The 23,289-nt window shown below is 31.7% G+C and overlaps 1 protein-coding gene across 4 annotated transcripts in view; it reads left to right on the top strand.

The window, feature by feature from the left end:
* Positions 1-23,289, top strand: part of LOC127735488 (uncharacterized) — a 121,217-nt gene that overhangs the window by 56,292 nt on the left and 41,636 nt on the right. Inside the window, exons 1-2 of one of the 4 annotated variants that reach the window (XM_052245666.1) lie at positions 6,139-6,496; positions 19,564-19,648. The exons of 1 other annotated variant lie outside the window; for it this stretch is intronic. In XM_052245666.1, coding sequence (XP_052101626.1) covers positions 6,451-6,496; positions 19,564-19,648 — 131 coding nt within the window. In that variant the 5' untranslated portion in view covers positions 6,139-6,450. Of the gene's footprint in view, positions 1-6,138; positions 6,497-9,639; positions 9,666-19,563; positions 19,649-23,289 lie in introns of those variants that run through there. 2 more of the 4 variants (XM_052245669.1, XM_052245668.1) reach the window with 2 other exon arrangements.

The raw sequence follows: 23,289 nt of genomic DNA, 5'->3' as shown, positions 1-23,289 counted from the left end.
CGCAAATATGTTGAACCCCAATACATTCTGTATGTGCCTGTCCCATATCAGGAGCCTGTAATTCAGTGGTTGTCGTTTGTTGCTGTGTTACATATTTGTTTTTCGTTCATTATTTTGTACATAAATTAGGCCGTTAGTTTTCTCGTTTGAATTATTTTACTTTTGTCATTTCAGGTCTTTTATAGCCTACTATGCGGGAGGGAGTTTGTTCATTGTTGAAGGCCGTACGGTGACCTATAGTTGTTAACTTTCATGTCGGAGTATTGTTACATTGACAATTACACCACATTTTCTTATCTTTATATCAAACACACCTTAATAATAGAAAAAGGCAGACAGCTAAAGATCCATAGAAACCAGAGATTGTTAGATTGCAATATATTTGTAGATAACAATACCATTTATTCTTAAAATGCCATAAAATACATGCATAAAATAACTTAAATCGAGAGAATTTATGACAGTATAGGTTTTTTTTTTTAAAGACCGGGTCTAGGGTATAAATAGCAGCCAATAAGAAAAATGAAGGGAAATTCAAGTTTCTTTGCAGGTTTCATGATTGGGAAGCATTTTTGTGTTTTACTAAATAAATAATATAAAGTTCAACTTGATATTATTCTCATAAGTGCAGTACATACTTTTGAAAAAATATAAGTTAAAACAAAGTGATTTGATAAATCAGTGTTTATGTAATTGTAAAATAAAATTCAGAAGTGGTCAATATTTTGAATTTCAAATGGTTTGATTGACTCACTTGAGGCGGAGCCTCCTAATGTTTGTTAACACAACAGCATGCACATGCTACAGTCTAAACATAAATGAAAACCCTACCTTTTTGCTAATTACAGACAAGATACAATCCTCACATAGATCCAAGAATATTTGCAACTAGATTAATTCCTTCATAAATACAATAGACCTCCTCAGAATATTTTTAGTTAAAAAAAATTCTCAAAATATGTTTGAAAATGTGTTAATTGGCTTAATGATATTGTTCACAAACTTAATTTGTATATATATAATTATTCCCACATGTGGCCCATGTATGGTACATTTGGTAAATTGGGGAACGATGATCTTACTAATTCAATGACACATTTTGGCATCAAGTCTCGCCTATGATAAACATAGCTCCTTCTTCTGGGATCCTGACGGAGAGCTGCACGTTTTCTTTCTAGATATCTAGGATCCTGCCATACATTTCTATGGAAAAGATTTGTCCAGAAACGTTTATAGTCCGTTTTTCTCAAGGAAGAATTTCTTAAATGTGCCATATGTATTTCACTCTCCCACCACATTTGTCTTTTATGTTCATGTGGTATGCACGGTTTGCATAAACGGTACTGACATTCTTCAAAATTATCATTTTGCTCTATCAAAAAATCATCAAAATCTTCTGAATTTCCTGCCCCATTTGTCTCTTTATTTTCATTTTTGTTTTCTTTAATTTCAATTTCTTTATAATCCCAGTAATGGTGAGCAAATAAATTATAAATAGTTTCTTTTTGTTATTCTGTAACTTCAAGAGCCAAGATAGATTTTCCTTGATTTACACTGTCGTCCATTTTCAGTTGATAGCATAGATATGACCAGAAACTTTGCCCTCCAAAAATGTGAACCAAATGCTCCAAGCGAAATTGAAAATAAAAGGAACTACTGGAGGGAAATAAATCATATTTTTTTAAGTAAAAGGTACTAATTCATGTTTGTAAATGCTCTTTTATTCTGTTTTAGATAAAATAATATTTTCTAAATAAAAAGTTGTTTTACCTATTTGTTTACATGCTGTTCTACTGAGGTAATAAATCCTGAAAGAACCTCAAGTAATGATAAACCCCAGCATAATAAATTATCTCTCAAAGAATTTCCACTATTTTGGCAGGAACTGTTTACTTATGTGTATGTTTGTGTAATATTATATTTCAGGACAAGTGCTTTCTACAAAGAGGGATGGAGAATGTAATCCAATCCTGTTATATTATTTGTTTTTGTCATTATTCATTAATACTTAAAAAAAAAAAGAATTCTTATACATGTATCTTTGAAATAAAATATAAAAATAAGATAAAGACATAATCTTTAGATTATAATTATGTTTTTTGTCATATATATTATCCACCACTCCCCTTTCACCCAATTTACTATATAAACTCATCCATAATCTGTATGGGAACTCAACTGTTTGGTCATTTCAATATTAATAAAAAATCTTTAAAGACAAAATTATGGCTAGTCCACAAAAAAAAAACGAAAAAGAACCCCAAGTTTCAGAATGGAGTTTTCAGGAAGTGATGAAAAGAAGGCAGAAATTCTTGGTAAAATACTGGAAATTAGGAATATATTGACTCAAAGGTTAAACAAACCTACAGGAAATTTGCAAGTTTTAGAATTTATTGGAGATGTGGTCTAGTCAGGAAGTAGGGAATGCATCTGATGAACAATCTATACATGTACCAGATCCAATACCAAGTACCTACGCTAAAGCTAGGAAAAAAGATGTTAACCAAAAAATATTCATGTGTGCTGAGAACTCACTAAAACGTTACAAAGAAGTGGTGGAAGCTCATTAAACATAAACACAACCTAATTATAGAGAAATGGACAACCAACAAGAGGACATGTAATTATGACAAGAATGAAATGTGAATCCTCTCACATTTTTCTGTGGTCTTCTTCGCCATACATGCAGAACAAGGAATACTTGGTGAATAACAGAGTGCAACATGGTCTGATCTGTAGAGGAATGTTGCCATCACATTATACCAAGTTTGTAGATGGTGCTGGAATCGGGAAAATTAATAAGGAAAATCGAAATAAGTTCTACAACTCATATGAAAACCACATTCAAACAGTATACAACAAGTCTACAACAACAGCCTTGCTTGAAGAATCAGCCTCATATTATGGTGACAAATTTGGAGAAATAGATATTTTAACTGACGCAAGGCATGACTGGCGTAAAAACGCTAAAGATGCAAGTATTGTTGCGATTGGTGAGAAAACACACAAAGTTTTATCTTGTCAACATGTAACCAAAGCTGACGATGTTGTGTCTCAAAGACACGAACGTATTGGTACTGATAGGGTTTTTACATATTTGGCTGAAAAGGAGGTTGCTGTAGGTGTCCATTGCCATGACAGGAATCTATCTATTAACAAAAACATTCGTGAAGAAACTGATGCAATTAATCAAAAACGATACATGGCATTGTGTTAAAGCAGTAAAAACAGCTCTGAAAAAAGTTGCATCTGGAACAGCAAAAAACCTGAAAGAAAAACGTGGTCCTTTCAACTAAGTGATAAAGTGGAACATGTATCAACTCATATTCATTAGTCAATCAGAAATTGTAACAATGATCCAGAGAAATTAAAGTCTTCAATTCTGAATGAAGTTGACCAAAACAGACATTTATCTTGTGATCCTTCCTCTAGATGTAAATATGATAAAAATTATGAACCATCAAGAATTGTTTTGACTGATCCAGTGGCTGAAAAAATGTTACTTGGAGTACTTTTAAATTCCAACATTATTAAATATCCTCGGGATTTTGTTTTAGGAAAAGACACATTTTATGTTGAAAGTTTCAACAACGTTATAAATATTTATCAGGATAAGCCTATTGCGTTTGGTGACAAACAGTACAATGCACGTTCAAACTTGGAAGTTTGTCAATGGAATGAAAATGTTGACAGGGACTTCACTTCTTTTTCAAATCCGCGAAATCCTAGAACACCTAAAAGTGTAAGAGGCAAGAAAAATTATAAACAGAAAACATTTAAATTTCGAGGAAATATGGAAAACTATTGTAAATGTTGTATATTCAAGGAAAAGAACCAGGAGGAATTAGTTCTTAAATATTTATAACTATATGATATACATGTATCATCAAAATTGCACATTTAATGTTTGAATTTATTTTATTTTCTACTTTTACTTTTAATAACTGGATGATTTTAAGTGTTTATTTTATACCTATTGTCAGTCTGGATTTAACAAATAGTACTGCATTAAATGAATGGTTAGTATAAATCTCTTTCTCACTTAATTGATAAGCCATGTTTTCTGCACATAAACAAACTATTTTTAACACAGATTATGATAACACACTGGCAAGATCCGCCTCATTTCCATATTGGCTTAATCACTTACCACCTGGTAAAAGTTTTAGGTCAGACCCGGTCTTTAAATATAACTTAAACAATAGATATAGGAAGATGTGGTATGAGTGCCAATGAGACAACTCTCCATCCAAGTTACAATTTATAAAAGTAAACCATTATAGGTCAAGGTACGGCCTTCAACACGGAACATTGGCTCACACCAAACATCAAGCTTTAAAGGGCCCCAAAAAAATACTAGTGTAAAACCATTCAAACGGAAAAACCAACGGTCTAATCTATATAAAAACGAGAAACGAGAAACGCGTATGAACTACATAAACAGACGACAACTACTGCAATCAGATTCCTGACTTAGGACAGGTGCAAACATTTGCAGCGGGATTAAACGTTTTAATGGTACCAAAACTTCTCCCTTTTCTGAAACAATAGTAAAACATCACAACATAGAAAAACACACTGTAAAATATCAATTGGAAGGCTTAACTCAATCAAAAAACGTAAATTAACACACAATGAACGAATAAATTTGACCTGTGACACCTGAATGCAAATACACAGTTAATAAAAAATTACAAGGGACAAATAATTAAAGTCAAAAGTAAATAAACAGGTTTAAACAAAGTTAAAGTATGATATCACTGTGAAATGTCAAACAATTTTTAGAAAATCATCACTTTTGAACAAACCTGCGTCATATTATACACAGGTAAATGAAAATAATTTTGTTGTTAAGTATACTTCTCCTTCTGTGTGTATAAAATCTTCCATTTAGGAATACCAAGAAATTTCTTTAATATCAATAAAAGTAATTTAACACTTGGTACATATGGGGTGAATATCAACAATAAAACTATACAATTAGTGCTAGATAAAACTTCCTGTACAGGTCCAAGAACAGCATCTTAGGAAAAATGAAATAATTTTGATGTTCATAGTACGAAGAAGTGAAAATTTGTAGTAACACCAAATAATCAGAGCTGGTATATAGACAAGATCCATGTTAACATTAAATAACAAAAAAGCATTACAAATAGTATCAACAGGTCAAATTAAAAAGAAAGTACGATTTGAGAGTACTCACAGTTACTGACAGCTAGTTAAAAGCCAAAACAATTAATAATAAAAAATCATGCATCAGAGACTAAAATCAACTAAAATACATCCCAGGGATTTAGTATCTTAACGTCATGAACAGTCAAAGAAGACATGACTTGTGCAATGCCAAAAATAAATTATCGACAGGTAGTAGGATAGTTAGGAGTGACTTCTTATAGATAAAAATGAACGTGTGTGTGTCTCTATACATCCCGTTTGAAAAGAAAATACAAATTTAGTTATGTTATAATTTGCTAATGACAAAATCGATATTAGTGCCAATGTAAACTATATTCAGAGATCTAATTACAACATTGGTACGATAACCCTTACTAATAAGTTTGTTTAAAGGTTCGATGAGATTACACAGATCACATAATGATTTCCGCGCTTTAAGTACAATATTACCATAAAATTTAGGATGTGAAATACCATTTTTAATAAGTTTTCTACAGGTACAGCCAAATTTACAAGCCTACTTAAATTATCCTTACTCATAACCCCAAATTTCTTTTTTTTTAAACCAGTTTCCTTCGTAAATGAGACACTGGAACTAATTATGAATAAGAAGATGTGGTATGAGTGCCAATGAGACAGCTCTCCATCCAAGTCACAATGTATAAAAAGTTAACAATTATAGGTCAAAGTACGGCCTTCAACGAGGATTCTTGGTTCACACCGAACAACAAGCTATAAAGGGCCCCAAAATGACCAATGTCAAACAATTCAAAAAGGAAAACCAACGGTCTAATCTACATAAAAAACGAGAAACGAGAAACACATATGAACCACACCAACAAACGACAACCATTGCGAAACAGGCTCCTGACTTAGGACAGGTGCATAAGGTTATTAGACTTTTTTCTTAAAATTGATTTATCATTATAAAGCTATATATATCTTCAACTAGTCAAAACACGGAAGGTAAAATTGACATAGTTTATAAAATTTAGAGTAAATACAAGGGAATAACAACACATAGGAGGAGACGACAAAAAGCACATTAAAGACTATAAAACAATGTCGTAAAGAAATAGATAAGAAGATTAAAAGAGTTTTTTATTCATTTCTCTAGAACTGTTCAACATAAAGTAATGATTGAAACGGATTTTGAAAGCTAATAGATTAGTCTCTAAATTGAAATACAAATATTTTTTATCGGACTTCATCTCAGCGACTCAAGTGGAAAAAACCGGACGGAATAACAAAGAGGAGACAGCTAATTAATTGATCATGGAAAAGGAAATTTTCTTTGCATTTGTCTGTTTATTTATCGCAGGTAAAGTATTTTTTTATAAATATTAACATATAAATTTCATCTTCAAAAACTTGAACATGTGTGAATACCTTTGAATACCGGCATATAATTTTCTCAGAAGTTTGAAATTGGTTAAATTTTACAATTGTAAATATAAATTGCATTTAATCAGTTGTCATATTGCATGTTCTTCATGTGTACACAGGTATACGATTATAATTGTGCTAATAGACTTCAGGTGAATCATCATCTTCATAATCATGTTTTGCATGTGCTTGTTTAAATGTAACAACAAATATATATCCCATCGGTATCAATTAGCAATTGTACATATTTTTTTTATTTTTATGATTATTTTGGATAATATTAAAAAGTGCAATTAATTAGATAAAAGGCAACACATTTTTGTGAGCAACTTTTATGTGCCTCTTATTTTGTACCAAATCTTTTCTAATAAAATGACAATTTCGGAGGCTCGATCTAGCTAGTTATTCGGATTTTAAATAAAGACATTATCAACAGCTGCTACACAGTACAATAGATATACAAACATGCACTCCTAGGTTGCACTTGTGTTAATTATATCATGCAATTTTCCATAGAAAAGTTACGCTTAAAACTGTTTTACTTTTACGATGAAGTTTCATACAAAGATTCTATTCTACTGCAGAAATGTCAATGGAGTATTTTTTTTAAAAGGTCACATAGAGTTGTTGACATTTTTTCAACATTTAGATGTTTCCACTTCCTTAACACTTATACTACAATTTTGTACAAAACCCTCCTTTTACTTTGAGTTTTCTGTTAGTTCATACTAAACGCTATCCCACTGTATTCACACTGGTAAAATCCACAGTTGTATCTCTATGATATTAAGCATGGAGATTATATTTATCTGGCAACTATTATGTAATCATACAAAAAATGTCTGATCTGTAAATACTTATGTTCTCCCAAAAATATGAGTCGTTTTTTAATAAGTGCAACGGCCTTATATTTTTGCATTAGTCTTTGTTTAAGTTGACATAAACTGTTGCTTATATATTTTGGTAAATGACTGTACCAAGTCAGGAATATGACACTTGTTATCCATTTGTTTGATGTGTTTGAGCTTTTAATTTTACCATTTGATTAGGGACTTCCCGTTTCGAATTTTCCTCGGAATCCGGTATTTTTGTTATTTTACTTTATACTATATCATATCTTATTTGATGGATCTTCTAAATATTTCTTTTTTTGCAGTATCGTTAAAATGTCACAAATTTTAAAAGTAACAAAATATACATTTACTACAAGAGTTCTCGTCATATTTATTAAGGCTTGTAAGGCAGGTTTAATGAGTTGATTGTAAACAAAACTCAACAAATTCTGTAAGTTTTCAATAATAAAACAAAGAGAAGTTGATTGACAGAAAATGTTGTTTACATTATATCTTTTCTTATTTAATGAATCTTCTAAATATTCCTTTTATTGCAGTGTCGTTAGAATTCCACAAATTCAAAAACTTATAGTGATTAAGATTATAACACAATGTTGACTGCTGTACCCCTATTTTTGACATTTTTACCTACTAAGTCTGTTTGTTTTGCTCACACATTGTTGTCAATATAATGAAATTCTATGCAACTGACATACAATTGAGAGGTTTAGCTAGCTATAAAACCAGGTTTAATCCACCATTTTCTACATAAAGAAATGTCTGTACCAAGTCAGGAATATGACAGTTGTTTTCCATTCGTTTGATGTGTTTGGTTTTTGATTTTGCAATTTGCTTAGGGACTTTCCGTTAAGAATTTTCCTCGGAGTTCGGTATTTTTGTTATTTTACTTTTTGGTTAGTTACTTTACTTTAACCATCGTGACATCAATCAATTAAACAAACATCTGGATGGTGATCTAATCCAATTATTTGATTAATTAATTTGGTCGGCACAGAGTGCACCGTTTAATTACATTCTTATAAAAAAAGGAGGCACTAAAAAATGGAGATAATCTAGAAACTATAAACAAATTCCTTTTTTTTTAATAGGCCTGATATGAAAAATCAAGATGCATGATATTGATGTCATGTGTCGACATCGCCATTATCTCCGAGGATTGTTAAGCTAAGTTGATTATTTCTTTTGAGATAGAAATGATAATAAAATGTTAATGAACATTTCGAGAGATCTCACACCAATATTTTTCATTTAAGTTTAATGAATGTTTTGTTAACTATATCTCAGAGAAATTGTAAAATCATTGTTGATCTATTATTTTTACAGGAGATATGTCCCTTTTAAATATAAGTGAAGAGGAAAATTCCACAGTGTTTTGGCTGAGGATATTTGCTACTCTTTTATTATTGTTTGATCCTGTATTGATTGATTGGGTGATTCATACAGACCTCTTGCACATATTTATTTAGGTAGTACACTGAAATGTATATGTAAAAACGTCTTTGGCGAAGTTTAAAAACACATTCTAAGAATAATTTACAACTTTTTGTTTTTCCGTCTTGGAAAACCTAAGCAAATACTGTAATAGATACATTTATTTTGATTCATATCAACTCAGGAAAGTATACAGATATATTTTTTAATGTAGAAAATTGACTTAGGTGTCAACGTATATCTAAGTCCAAAACATTTGTACATTTTGTTTGTTTCCAAATTACATACTTTTCTCCTTACATCAAATAGTTCAAGCTTTCCATACCAACTGGTGGATGACATCTCAATGGGGTGTGTAATGTATTAATTGGATTTAGATCTGTAGAAATGGGACACTCATTGAAAGTTGTGAAGTGTCCAATAGTCATACAGTACTTGGATGAAACAAGAACATAAGTAGATAGAAAGATAAGTCGGAAGTGATTCAAATTCCAAAAGTTTTAATTTACTGTTATCCATGTTTAACAGAATGTTAAGAATATTTCAGTGGGAATGGGAATCCATTAATGAATACCACTCCTGAAAAAGGTTATTTTGAAAATGAGACTTGCAAATTGAAATTATTTAGTTTTAGAGCCTCACAAATTGTAGTAATTCTATTTATGCAGGCATTGGGGCTCATCATTCTAAAAAATCTTTTAAAAATTTGTCTTGCAATTGAGAGTAACTTGTTTCAGGGGAAAAAAGTAGTATTACATTTTCCCAGTCTTAGGTTAACCTTTTGTGTAGGAAGTCAACTTTGGAGCGCTATGATTCTGTGTAAGGGTATAATATATTTTTCATTTCTTTATGAATAACTGCTAATACAACATAAATTTTGAATCACATTGAAATATTTTCTTCAGAATTATTCAAAAAAGCTTCCAAATTTTCATAAATTTGATGTAAAATGACGGTACCCATATATCCTATAGCTATATACAAGCTCTGTTCGAAGATGGTCATGCAACCATTTGACTTCAATTTCTAAAACAGAAAAATAAAGTACTAAAATCACACATAACTGTTTTGTCCAGGTTTTATTAGAAAAAGTGGTAATTTTAGAAAACGTTAGGATTGTTGCCTATGGAGAAAACAATACTACCGTTTCCCTTCAGAGCCTCACAAGTTTAGTAGTTTTATTTAAATGTTGATGATGTAATTAGTTGTTTGATCATTGATTCATGATAATGCTGAGGGGGCTTTGAACATAACATATATCATACAGTTTCATTGGCAGTTGTGTAGTTTTTAGTACAATTTTGTCTGTTTTGAAGTGTCAAGAAGTTTCAAATAATGTAAATTTCAAACTATAATAGATGTTTTATTAACATATGACCCAAAGACTCAGTGTTAAATATGTATACAAAATATTTAGTATCAAATATTTCTTTTATAAGGTTATAATTGATAAGGTTATATTAATGGATTGATCCAAAATAATTGATATGGGATAGTTTTGGGGTCAAACTCAATCTAAATCTAATTAAATCTCGGCACTCACTCATTTTTATATGCAGCGACCAAACATAAAAAAATGAGCGAGTGCAGAGATTTAATTTTAATATAAGATTAAGTCATACTGCAGTACCTGCCAAACCATCCACTTTATATGATAATGCATCTGATAGTTGCACAGAAGATATTGTGACAGTAGTGGATTCATAATGTGGTCATGAGGAATGCTCGGGTCACATTCCATGGACTATAAATGTCCAGACAAGATCATGTACATACAAATGTCTTTCTGTTGCATACATTACCAATCATTCACTCACATGTTTATTGTACTTTTCTACCCTCTTGTAAATCAGTACTGAACGGCTTCGTGATAATATTGTAATTTTGTACTTTTGGTAAATTCAGTACGTATTTTTACAGTACTGTAACAGTACTGATTTTTACAGTACTGTAACAGTACTGATTTTTGCAGTACTGTATAACAGTGCGTTTTTTTCAGTACTGTAGCAGTCCTGAGTTTTTTAGTACTGTAACAGTACTGATTTTTGCAATATTACTTCAGTACTGTTTGTAAACTGATTAATTTCAGAAGTGATTCAATACTTACTTTTGATTGCTGCTCCTTATTGATATTTCATCTTGTTGAAGTCACTCTTTCTGTGAAGTCTTTGTTTTTTGTTAGTTTAAATTCAACAACTCTTTCCATAATGATAAATAAATATAAGGAGATGTTGTATGAATGCCAATGAGACAACTATCCACTAGATAGACCATGAGATGTTGATATTAAGTATTATTTTGTTAATTCAGTTTTTTATATACCCATGTTTATAATTTTGGTGTGGTTTGAAGTATTTGAGTAAACACTCCTTGATGTTGCAAAATCAAATAGCATCTGTAGGATTATCGAAATTACACATCACATTGGAGTTCCGGCGAGATTTTGGTACGACTAATGTCAATCTTTTTTTTTAAATTGTCTGAATGAATATTGTCTATGATGTGTAATAGAATAGAGAATGGAAACAGGGAATGTATCAAAGAGACAACAATCTGACCTAAGATCAGAAGACAGCCAAGGCCTCCAATGGGAAGAAAATCCCACAGCCAGCAAGGTTAAACATGTTTCGTGAGATCTCAACTCTGCTCCTAAATCTCTAGCCATATGGAATAAAGAAGCACACAGTTAAACTCAGTTTAAAAGTCGTCCGATTCCGATGTTTGAATAGGTAACAGAAGAAACTAAGCAAAATGACAATGATAAACATAAATTAACAAAGGACTTCTAATTGTTATTGACATGCCAGCTCCAGATTTCATTTAAACTGATTGAAATATTATGTCTTCATCATATGAAAATCAACCACAATCCCTCCCGTTAGGGACTTGGTATCATGCCATCATAAATTTTACAAGAGAACATAACCTGTATCATGCCAACGACTGGTTTTAGAAGATGGTAAATGTGTTTATTTGCAATGCAAAGACCATTTGAGTGAATCAATATTCATCTCAAAAAATACCCTTATTCATGCAGCAATACTTTTATCTTAACCGAAATTTAACAGCATATCCAGTTGTACAAAAATCAGAAATTCGACAATATAAACCCCTAAAGTGGTTCTGTTATGTACAATTGTCAGTCAGCTGATATGTAATACAATACTCAATCCCCATCTTCTGCAAAACAAGTATGATAGATATTTTGTACCAGTGTTCAATGCACAGCTACAGCGTTATTGACATTTAGCAACAAATTCGTGTAAAGCCTTTGCTAGGAGTCTTGAACTTGAAGTGATCCTGGTGTTAACTTTTGTTCTGTGTTAAAGACCTCACTGTGCTTTTGTGATTAAGAGCAGCAATAAAAACCTGGTCCTTTGCTTTGGTTTTGTCATTTCTGTGTAGGGATTTTATTTTATGTCATGAAGTAATATACTATTTCAAATCTTTACTATTTCAGATAAACTTGAGTTATCTGTCCGCAATATTCATTTGTGTATGTCAAGAGTTTCTACATTGAGTGTTCCTTAGGTGTGGACAAATCTTCTTTATATCTGCAATCTGTCCTATTAATCTTAACTGCAGAGCATATATTCAACTAAAAAAAACATACAAATTTGTGTTAGAATATATGTAAGTATTCGGTAAAAAGGAAGTTGAGGAAGGATGAATTTTAAACCGCATTACTCAATATAGCATGTTCACATGAAGTCTGATGGATACAGGAAGCTGATGAATTGTAGTTCTTCCGAAAAATGTGATGGATTTTCATTTTACAGACGAACATACAGAGGTGAAAAGTATAAAAGTATAAATAAAAAATGTACTGATGTCCAACAGACTAATTATTGTCCGAAGGATTTTATTTGGTATATCTATGCACCTTTTCTATTTTTGAACTCAGGGGCTAAAAAAGTTGCCTTATCAAATTATACTCCACCTTACAAGTTACATGAATTTGTGTTACTTTTTGCATCAATTCTTAAATACTAGTACTTACAAAAGCTCCTGTTGTAAAATTTCACCATAGTGAATCCACATTATCATGATTACTTTATTACTGAAAATTGTGATCAGGTGGTTATATTTGTTGAACATTTATATACATGGTTTGCTCATCAAAATTGATTGTTTCTTACTGAATAAAACAGAATAAGGATCTCATATGTCTAATTTTCTTTTATCATACTACAATAACCTCCATTGCAAGTCATGTACAATAAAAAAAATAAATAAGCCTATGAATGAACAGCATGAATTGAAATTGAGCAGTTACATGATGTTTTTTTTCTCTCTCTCAATTTGATGCTACAAGGGTTTATGTGACTACAAAGTTCATATTATACATGGAGAAAATGAATAAAGAATTGAATAATGTGTGATTCACCTTCTTGAAACTGAACTAATACGATTTTGAGAAGAAATGTTTCGCCCCAAGTCTGGATTTGCAAATTTCCATGTTTTCTATATGGGCTGCACTATGACATCCCACAACCAATGCAAGTTCTAAAAAGGCTGTCTGACATCAGAGCTATATCGGACTTACTGCTACTTTGTTATTTATTTTGATTTTCATCATCTATCATTGTCTTTTATGTCATTTATACCTAAGACTTTTGGTTAATAGCTTTTCAAGAACTGGTTTATACTTTGTTTTGTTATGATCATTTTATCAATCTATTATTAATAATAAGTACTGATCAAGGTTAAAACAAAACAAGGAATGTTGAGTTTCACAACAAACCAGTCTCCAAGGACTCTTTAGTCGCTCAACTGGTTCACATTAGCCAAGAATGCAATTATGCATGTGAGATAACTTTCTAAAAAGAAAAAAGTGGAAATTTGAACAATGACAAAAAATAACAACTCAATAGTACTTGTCATGTCACAACCCTAAGTTTGTATCAAGTTTTGAATTTAGTGGTGGCCATCTTGGTTGGCAGGCAGTGTAAACTGGCAAAATAATTAAGAAGGACCACACTACAACTATTCCAGAAGAGTTTGGTCCTAAATTGTCAGTCACTTCGAGTACTCTCAGATCTGCACTTTTTGTAGGGTGTCTTTTTTTGTTGTTAAGGATGTATATGTACCCTGCCAAGTCCGGTCTGTGTTTTTCTTATATGATTTTCTGCTTTGTATGGATCTGATGAGTTATTCCCTTTTCAACTGATTTTTCTAGTTTGTTCTTATGTTATACTGTAACATCACTGTCTCCAGCTAGGTGGAGTTTTGAGTGCTCACAAACATGTTTAACCCTGCTATATTCTTTATATGCCTGTCCCAAGTCACGAACCTGTAGTTCAGTTGTTGTCGTTGGTTTATGTCTGTCAAATTTGTTTTTCTCCATTGAATTGTTTTATATTTTTCATGTCAGGGCCTTTCATAGCCGACTGTACGGTATCATGGGTTTTTCTGATTGATGAAGGCTGTACAGTTAGTTGCTTATAATGGCTTATATAAACTTCATTTGAACTTTTGGGGTTAGTTGTCTCATTGGAAATCATACCACATCTCCTTATTTTTATACAACAGTTTCAAAATTTTAAAAAGCAATTCTTGCTGAATTTTTAATTATAAGTAACAGTGGCAATTCTTTAGAAAATATCATTACTGAAAAGCTAAAATTACCAAATGGCAATACGCCCAAACAGTCCGTAGGTGAAGGTGACCAACTTGGTAGCAGGGTGGTGTCATCCGACATAATTCTAAAAGGGGAATATTCAAGGATTTTTTCGCCCTTTTTTTTAGAAGATTGTTTTATTTTTTGCCATATTATTTAACTTTTAGTAATAGTGGCCATATGGGTTGGCTGTAGGAGTCATCGAATGTGTTTCTGAATGATGAACACCCAAGGACATTTTCCATCAAAATGTTGTCCCATTTGACCAAGCAGTTTCAGAAGAGAAGACTTGTTGGCAAATGTTTCCATTCTTAGTAAAGGTGGCCTTATTGGGTAGCAGCTAGGGTCGAAAGACATAATTTTGATAATAATTTTTTTTTTCCAAAATAAGCCTAATTCGCATAATCAGTAAAATTACCAAAAGAATATTTTTTAGAAAAAAATGAAATAAATGGTAAACAATTCTTTCTTATGATCTACAGTTCTACATGATATAAAAATAAGAAGAAGTGGTATAATTGCCAATGAGACAACTCTCCATCAGAGACCAAATGACATAGAGGCCACCGTATGGCCTTCAACGATGAGCAAAACCCAAGCCGCATAGTCAGTTACAAAAAGGCCCCGAAATTACAAATGTAAAACAATTCAAACGAGAAAACTAACTGCCTGATTTATGTAAAAAGACCACTTTTGCTGAAAAAAATTAAGTAATTTTAACCATTTAAAAAAAAAAGTATTTGTCTTAACATTGGCCATTTTGGATGGAGGTCAGGGTTATGGAATACACTTGCTTGAGGGAACTATCCAATGATCAGCCATGGCAAGTTTGGTTTCAGAAGAGAAGAATAAAATGTTAAAGGATAGGGTCCTATGTGAAACTATGTAACATAGTGGCAGCCATCTTGAATTTTTGTCAGCACCAAAAACAAAAATTTTGTTAAGGACCAAGATCTTATCATTCTGCAAAATTATCAGTTCAATCTGTAATTCAGTTTCAGAGAAGGAGATCTTTGTTTGTATTTCTTTTTTGGTCCTATGTTGAACTATGTCCTGCCGTTGCAGCCATCTTTGGATCGGCACCAAAAACACATACTTGTATTACCAAAATCTGATTATTCAGGCACAATATCAATTTGATCTGTCAAACGTTTAACTGGGAAGTTGTTTGTATGTACTTCCCATAGGGTTTTATGTTAACTGTGATGATTTTAATAGTTCTTGACATATTGACCTCTGTCAATTGTTGTATATGTATGATCTATTCTTTTGAATATTATTGTTGTTTGGTTGCTGTCTCATTGACGCACTCCAACATCTCATGCTATTCAAATGAAATAACACACGGACAAAATAAAAATACTTACCTTAAAAAATTATAATTGGGTGAAAAACTATACCTACCTTTGAATTGTTTTTCCAAATGTCCAATGTCACCTTTCATACCAGTGCTGTCTCGACTACAAACAGATATATTATCTGTAAATTACAGGATTTAGTCAATGATCTAAGACCTTATTTTCCTCAACGACTTATTCTATGTGTTCTGGTGGGATTAACTTTTGAATTCTTTTGGATACCTATAACAAAAGTTACTGCATCAAATATCTTGCATGAATTTGCAAACAGTTGTCATATAAATTTTACTTATTCATTAAAAGCATAAAATATGACATCAATAAGCCCATTTATGATAAAAAAAAAAAATTGAATTCTGTAGGACAATGTATAATGAAGAAAGTTCTAAAGTTTTATGAAAATCCAAGCTAATTTGAAAAAATTGAAAACAATTTTAAAGCAACAATCTGAATTCAATCACAAATGAACAGTCAATTTTTTCATCTTTTCATAAAAGTCATTACATTCGAAAGCAAAATATGAAGTAACATTTGGAATTTGTAAAAAAGAGTATATATTGTATATAGCTATGAAGTGTAATGAAAATCCCATACCATTTGAAAAATAAATTGTAATTTTCAAAGATGACTGGCTGATCAATTTAAAGTTAGGTCCCTTTTACGGTAAGATCATTTGCAAATTAGCAAGGATTTATATACATTTTAAATTGAGATAATAACAACACGATTGTCAAGGGTTTGTTGCTTTTAACAATGTTTTACTCTAATTTCATCTTAAAAAACTGAGGCAGAGCCTATATTTCACTCCCCTGCACCTATCCATCCCACAGAAGGAAAGCATTTGGTTGATACATCAAAAAGCCTTTGTTGTGAGTTAATTAATGTACAGTAGTTCCTCTATTCAAATATCTGGTAGTACATTGTTATATTAAGTCTCTTAAGATTCACGGTTGTTTGGTTGTTTGGTTGTTTGTTTAATTTTTTGAATCTTAAATATAATATTTCAAAAGAATTTTGTAATTTTGTAAAAATTTTGCCTGCAGTGACCAGGGTTTTTTCTTAGGAGTGGGGTGTTTTTAAGAAAAAAGGCAATATTTTCTGTGTAACACAAGAGCTTTAACTACCTGCTTTTTGGGGTTTTTTTTTTGTTCATGTGTCAAAACACTGAATTTACATAAATATATGAATACATGTATATAATTTTATTACTGACAAGTAAAACAGAATGAAGGACTCTCCATTGATGATCAGAAAATAATAATTTCAAGACTGAGTGATTTACTTTGCTCCATCCATAAATTCTAAATTAAAACCAGAATAAAACTAAGCTTATACATCCCGTATTTATAGTTTGATATTCATTCAAATATATTTTGAAAAGAATAACACAGAGCAAAATAAGTATCATGTATCAGGAAGGATGAAGCAACAAATTGCATAAAAAAGAATCGTTTAGTGTACCAGGACAAATAAAAAGAAAACGATATTGTTATTTGATTTAAAATGATATTGAATTACATTAACAACAATAAATATAAGATTTATTGAAAAAGACTATGGACCCTCTCATCCCTTTAATAAATAAACAGTCCCTTTAAGAACATGTACTGGTACACAACAGACCACGTGGATTTTGCTTTTTCCACTTTCCCACTGTAGGCAGAGGTATGTTATCCACGCATTTGCCCACGCCCAATGCCCACTCCATAGCGTGGACGACCGTGACATTGATAGCATCCATATACTAATTTGTTTACCAGTGTATATCTAACAGTATGTTATTTTATAACTGTACCTGAACATGCTTTTAATCTACTATTATAAAGAGGGAACCTAAGGGGAACTTACATAGGTAGAAATTTTTTTTTTTTATATTTTCTTATCAAAGAATTCTTAAACAATACATGTTAAGACCCTGCCACTTTTTATTTCTGCTAAAATTATCAGATGAGAAGTAATCGTTCTGAATCACTATTTGAAATTATTGAAAATTTATTCCTATTTATATCTTGAAACTATATTGTACATGCATACATGCATAAACTATAAAACAGCAAAACTAACCAGCAGCTTAAGATCTGTACTATTATTTGTCTGTTTGTCTTTTTATTTTTGGCCATGGCGTTGTCAGTTTGTTTTCGATCTATGAGTTTGACTGTCCCTCTGGTATCTTTCGTCCCTTTTTTAAGAACTGCAAAATTGCTAATATGACTGAAACCATCATCAAGGTTCTTCTTTGAAAACGTTATATCTTACTGCAACCTTACTTGGAATTAGGGTCATATTGAATGAGAGGAAGATTCCTATCGATCAAGAGGTGACCATCTCATGTAGTAAATTATAAAAATAAACTGAAATTTGTGCAGCTAAATCAAATACTACATATAGGGGATTGCAACCTTAATTGGATATCTGGTCACATATTATGAGAGGAAGATCTCTATTTGAGGTCAATATCTCAAAGGTCAAGGTCAAAGTTACTAAACATATAGAAAAAATTGTTTCCAACCTAAGTCAAATACTGTATAGGATTGCAACCTTAATTGAATGGGTGGTTACATATAATTAGAGAAAAATTCCTATTGATTTTTTTGTCACAATGTCTGAAGGTCAAGGTGAGTGTTCCTAAAAAAATACCACAATTTGTGCAAAATACTTATAACGGGGGTATCATTATTGAGCAATACCTCACAGGTCATATTGTACATTTATTGTACCGGTAGTTAATTTTAACTGTTGGTTTATTAATCTTAACCTCTTGGGTTGGGTAGGGACATCAATCTGCTGCCTTGTGTAGTTAGAGTGCCACGCTCTTTGTATTGGAATGATACCTTGCAGAAACTTTTAGAGGGGTCAGTTGGTAACCAGCTGGCAAACATTGTGCCCCTATCCAACATTCCAGCAGTCTTAAGGTTTTTCTCTTCTCTCTGTCCAACCCACTTTGCTGGACCTATTTTTTCTTCTCCAGAATATGCAAGAAATGTTTGCCATCGATAATCAGCCCAAAACATGTAAGATAATGTCTTGCCATATCATATGTAAAGTGTGGCAAATTGCATTAAAAATCTTGTGTGTTTGGATTGTAAAATGTTTATGCATCAGTGATTTTTGTTACAGCATATACCAAATTATGCATCGAATAAATTAACCTGTTCCCGAATACTCCTTGTGAGCAAAGGAAAGATCAGTGTCATTTTTCAGATCCAAACTATTATAAACTTGTCTATATGATAGTATATAAATACATCTTTTTAGAAATCATGCAGTTTTCTGTTTTGAGGTCTTATGGCAAATAATGGCATAAGAGCAAATTCACATTATATATTGATGAATGAAGTAAAAATAATACTCAGATAGTGCAGTAGAGCATGTTGAGGCAGAAGTTAGATTTGACAAAGGATCTAAAATCTTGTACTAGTTCAAAAAGGGGAACATTTGCACACATGTGTATTGCTTAGTAAACTGGAAATGCCTTGTCCGTAACCTTTCGCACATGTGGGTGATTGTGGAAGGCACCCTGTGGGACTGGGTTTTAAATCAGTTACATTTACCCTAATTACCACATTGTAGATTTACTTACATGTAACATTAGCAAGGGTGATTGTAATTAAATCACCTGGTATGTTTACAACATTGTATAAAAAATCCCAGAGTCAGGTAGTTGAATAGTTAGAACAAAATTAAACCTTTGCTTTAGCAAAAATAATGTCATAAATATGTTTTGCTTTTCTTCTTACAGCTGTAAATGGAGCCTGTAACAGACATGCAATATCAGAATGTTTTAATGACATGGGTAGTGGTGAAAATATGCAGGCACAATGTGCGTAAGTATCTATCATCAATAATAAACTCAAAGATTTGTGATGTTTGTTTTTGAGAAAAAGAGTAACTCAGAAATTTTTGACAAATGATAATAAAGTACATATGTAAAGGGGATTGGTTCAGAACTCTGTAAACATGAATATTTGTTCTTTGTTCTTTGGTCTTTAATAATGGATAGTTGTCTCATTGGCATTTACGCCACATCTCCTTATTAGCACACCTGCAACAAAGGGTCCAGTGAGTTTTTCTCATCACTTGTCGTCCATCATCGTCTGTTAACTTTTACAAAATCTTCTCCTCTGAAACGACTTGGCCAAATTAAACCAAACTTGGCCACAATCATCATTGGGGTATAAAGTCTACAAAATCTGTCTAATGAGCCTGCCTACCAACCAAGATGGCCGACCTGGCTAAAAATAGAACATAGAGGTAAAATGCAAATTTTGTCTATTATTTTGAAAACCCCTATAATAGAGAAAGTCTGACAGGGGCAGAATTGTAAGGATTGATTGTTATTTAAGGATTTTAGGTGAAAACTGTCACACAAATTTTTATAGGAGTTATTGCCCTTAAATGATGATAATTACCATTTAAAAAAAATGTTTGCCTATTATCTTAAAAATTATAATAGATAAAGCAAAAATGATCAGCAAGACAAGATCTTCAAATAAGTCAACATGACCTGAATCATCAGCCAACTCCTTATTAGAGTTATTGCCCTTTAATGACGACTTTTACCATTTTTTTGCATTATTGCTTAACATCTTAAAAACTAATATAGATAGAGAGAATCTAATTAAGCAAAAATAATCACAGGATCTACAAATAGGCCACCATAGCCTAAATCTTCAGTTGACTCCTTATTAGAGTTATTTCCCTTAATGATAATTTTTCCCAATTTTTTCATATGTGTCTAATATCTTAAAAACTATAAAAGATAGATAGAAACTTTAAAAAGCAAAAATGACCAGCAAAACGAGATTTACAAATAACTCAATATAACCGAAATCGTTAGTCCTTATTGAAGTTATTGCCCTTTATTGACGATTTTCCCCATTTTTTCCAATTTTTACCTATTATCTTGAAAAACCTAATAGATAGATAGAAACTTTAGAAAGGAAAAATGATCAGCAAGACAAGATCTATAAATGTGCTATAATGGCTGAAATCTTCAGTGGACTAGTAATTTGAGTTATTGCCCTTAAATGATAATTTTCAACATTTATATACATTTTTTGCCTTTTATCTTGAAAACTATGATAGATAAATAGAAACTTTAAAAAGGAAAAATTATCAGTAGGATAAGATCTACAAATATGTCAACATGATTGAAATTGGCAGTTAACTCTTAATAGAGTTATTACCCTTTTATGATGATTTTTACTCAAAAGTGGCCATTGTTAAAGATGCAGGTGAGCTACACAGGCTATTTAGAGCCTTTAGTTTTAGTTTTGCCTTTTGTCTTAAAACTATAAAAGATAGATAGACACTTTAAATAGCAAAAAAGAGGGACGAAAGATACCAGAGGGACAGTCAAGTCAGCAAGATAAGATATACATATAAGCAAGTTTTGTCTAAATCCTTTATAAGAGTGATTGCCCTTATATTACGATTTTTCCCTTTTTTGTGCTTTGGAGAAAAATTAAAGACAATAGTGAGAAACTGTTTTCAAAACAATGATTACATGTAGCAATACAAGATCAATCAATGAGAGATTTTTGTCATGAATTCTTTTCTATTCTTCAATGTTGGAGAGTGACTATTGTTGAAGATGCACATAGACCTAGGTGAATGACATGCCTGTTTAACCATCCAACGGAATAAGTTGTGCAACTGCATACCTGTCAAAGAAAATCTCAGGTCATAACGCGTACAAACGTTTTTCAGCTGAATTTAAGTATTATGGGGACATTTTTTTATATTTCAAATCTAACAGTTTCCAAAACATGTTCACATGGTTAAGTATTAACTGAATTTAAAACTTTAGTTTTATTTTTATTTTTTCATTGCATTTATAAGCCATTGAAATATTAACGTATCATAATATATCAATTCAACCATACCCTCCTTATTGTTTCATTCATAGTAATTAAATCAATCCACAAGCCACATGTCTCTTAGTAAATTCAGGCTATAAAGCATCAATATACAGCTTTGTTTTCATTAGGGGACATTGATGTGATTTTTAGAAACTATAATTTTAATATGTAAAATCATTTAAAGGGCATTAGTTATGAGATATAAAGAAAATAAAGATATGATTTTTTTTGGTTCAATCATTAATGAAAGTGAAATAGTGAAATTATAATTCACTTTTAGCAGCCAGTTTGGTTCAATTTTGTCAAAATAAGCTAAGAAACATCGCTGATGAATTATTCATTTGCAAGGAAATAATTAGACCTCATTTGATCCGTATTCATGTGACCTGCAATTTAACCCCTTAGCTAGAGATGGGTTACGCATGAACTAGGCTTGTTCAACTATTAAAAGGAAAAGAATGTCAACACTGGAAGTGACAGAAGGGTAAACCATTTGGTTGACTGATTCGATCCACAAAAACTCTTTCATATACAGGTAAAAACGATGATGAATATATTTGTTTAACCTATAATATGAAATCAAACAGACCTAGAAAAATCCAATTGCACGAGTTTGCTATCTTTTTATACCACCGCAAAATTTTTGCGGTCGTATATTGGTATCACGTCGTTGTCGTTGTCGTCGTCGTCAGAAGAAGAAGAAGACATTTGGTTTCCGAACAATAACTTAAGTATAAGTGAATAGAAATCTATGAAATTTAAACACAAGGTTTATGACCACAAAAGGAAGGTTGGGATTGATTTTGGGAGTTTTGGTCCCAACATTTTAGAAAGTAGGGGCCAAAAAAGGGCCCAAATAAGCATTTTTCTAGTTTCCAGACAATAACTTGTGGAATGGTGTATGGATCTCTCTGAAATTATACCACAAGTTTCCATACCACAAAAGGATGGTGAGAATTTGCTTTGGGGGGTTATGGCTTAAACAGTTAAGGAATAAGGGGCAAAAAAGGGGGGAAAACAAGGGTTTCCAGGTTAATGGACAATTACTTAAGTACAAAACATAATTTAAAAGCAGTATAAGGGAGGTAATTCAAACACATTTGAATTACCTCACTTACACTGCTTTTAAATTATGTATATTGGAAATTTGCCAATAACTTTAGTATTAATAAACTCCATTGGAAATTTGCCAATAACTTAAGTACAATAAACTCCATTGGAAATTTGCCAATAACTTTAGTATAATTAGAAATTTGCCAATAACTTTAGTATAAGTAAATATAAATCTACGAAATTTAAACACAAGGTTTGAAACCACAGAAGGAAGGTTTGGGGGTTATGGTCCCTATGGTTTAGGAATTAGGTGTCAAAAAGGGGCCCAAATAAGCATTTTTCTAGTGTCCAGACAATAACTTGTGGAACAGTTCAAGAATTGTCTGAAATTGTACCACAAGTTTCCTCACCAAAAAAGGATGTTTAGGATTGGTTTTGGGGGGTTATGGCTCAATCTGTTTAGGAATTAGGGACAAAAAAGGGGAAAAACAAGGGTTTCCTGGTTAATGGACAATTATTTTAACTTTGTTTCTTTATGTTGGTATTTTTTG

The sequence above is a fragment of the Mytilus californianus genome, unplaced genomic scaffold, assembly GCF_021869535.1.
Source record: "Mytilus californianus isolate M0D057914Y unplaced genomic scaffold, xbMytCali1.0.p SCAF_3, whole genome shotgun sequence".
Lineage (NCBI taxonomy): Eukaryota > Metazoa > Mollusca > Bivalvia > Mytilida > Mytilidae > Mytilus > Mytilus californianus.
This window is presented reverse-complemented; position numbering and strand designations above follow the sequence as displayed.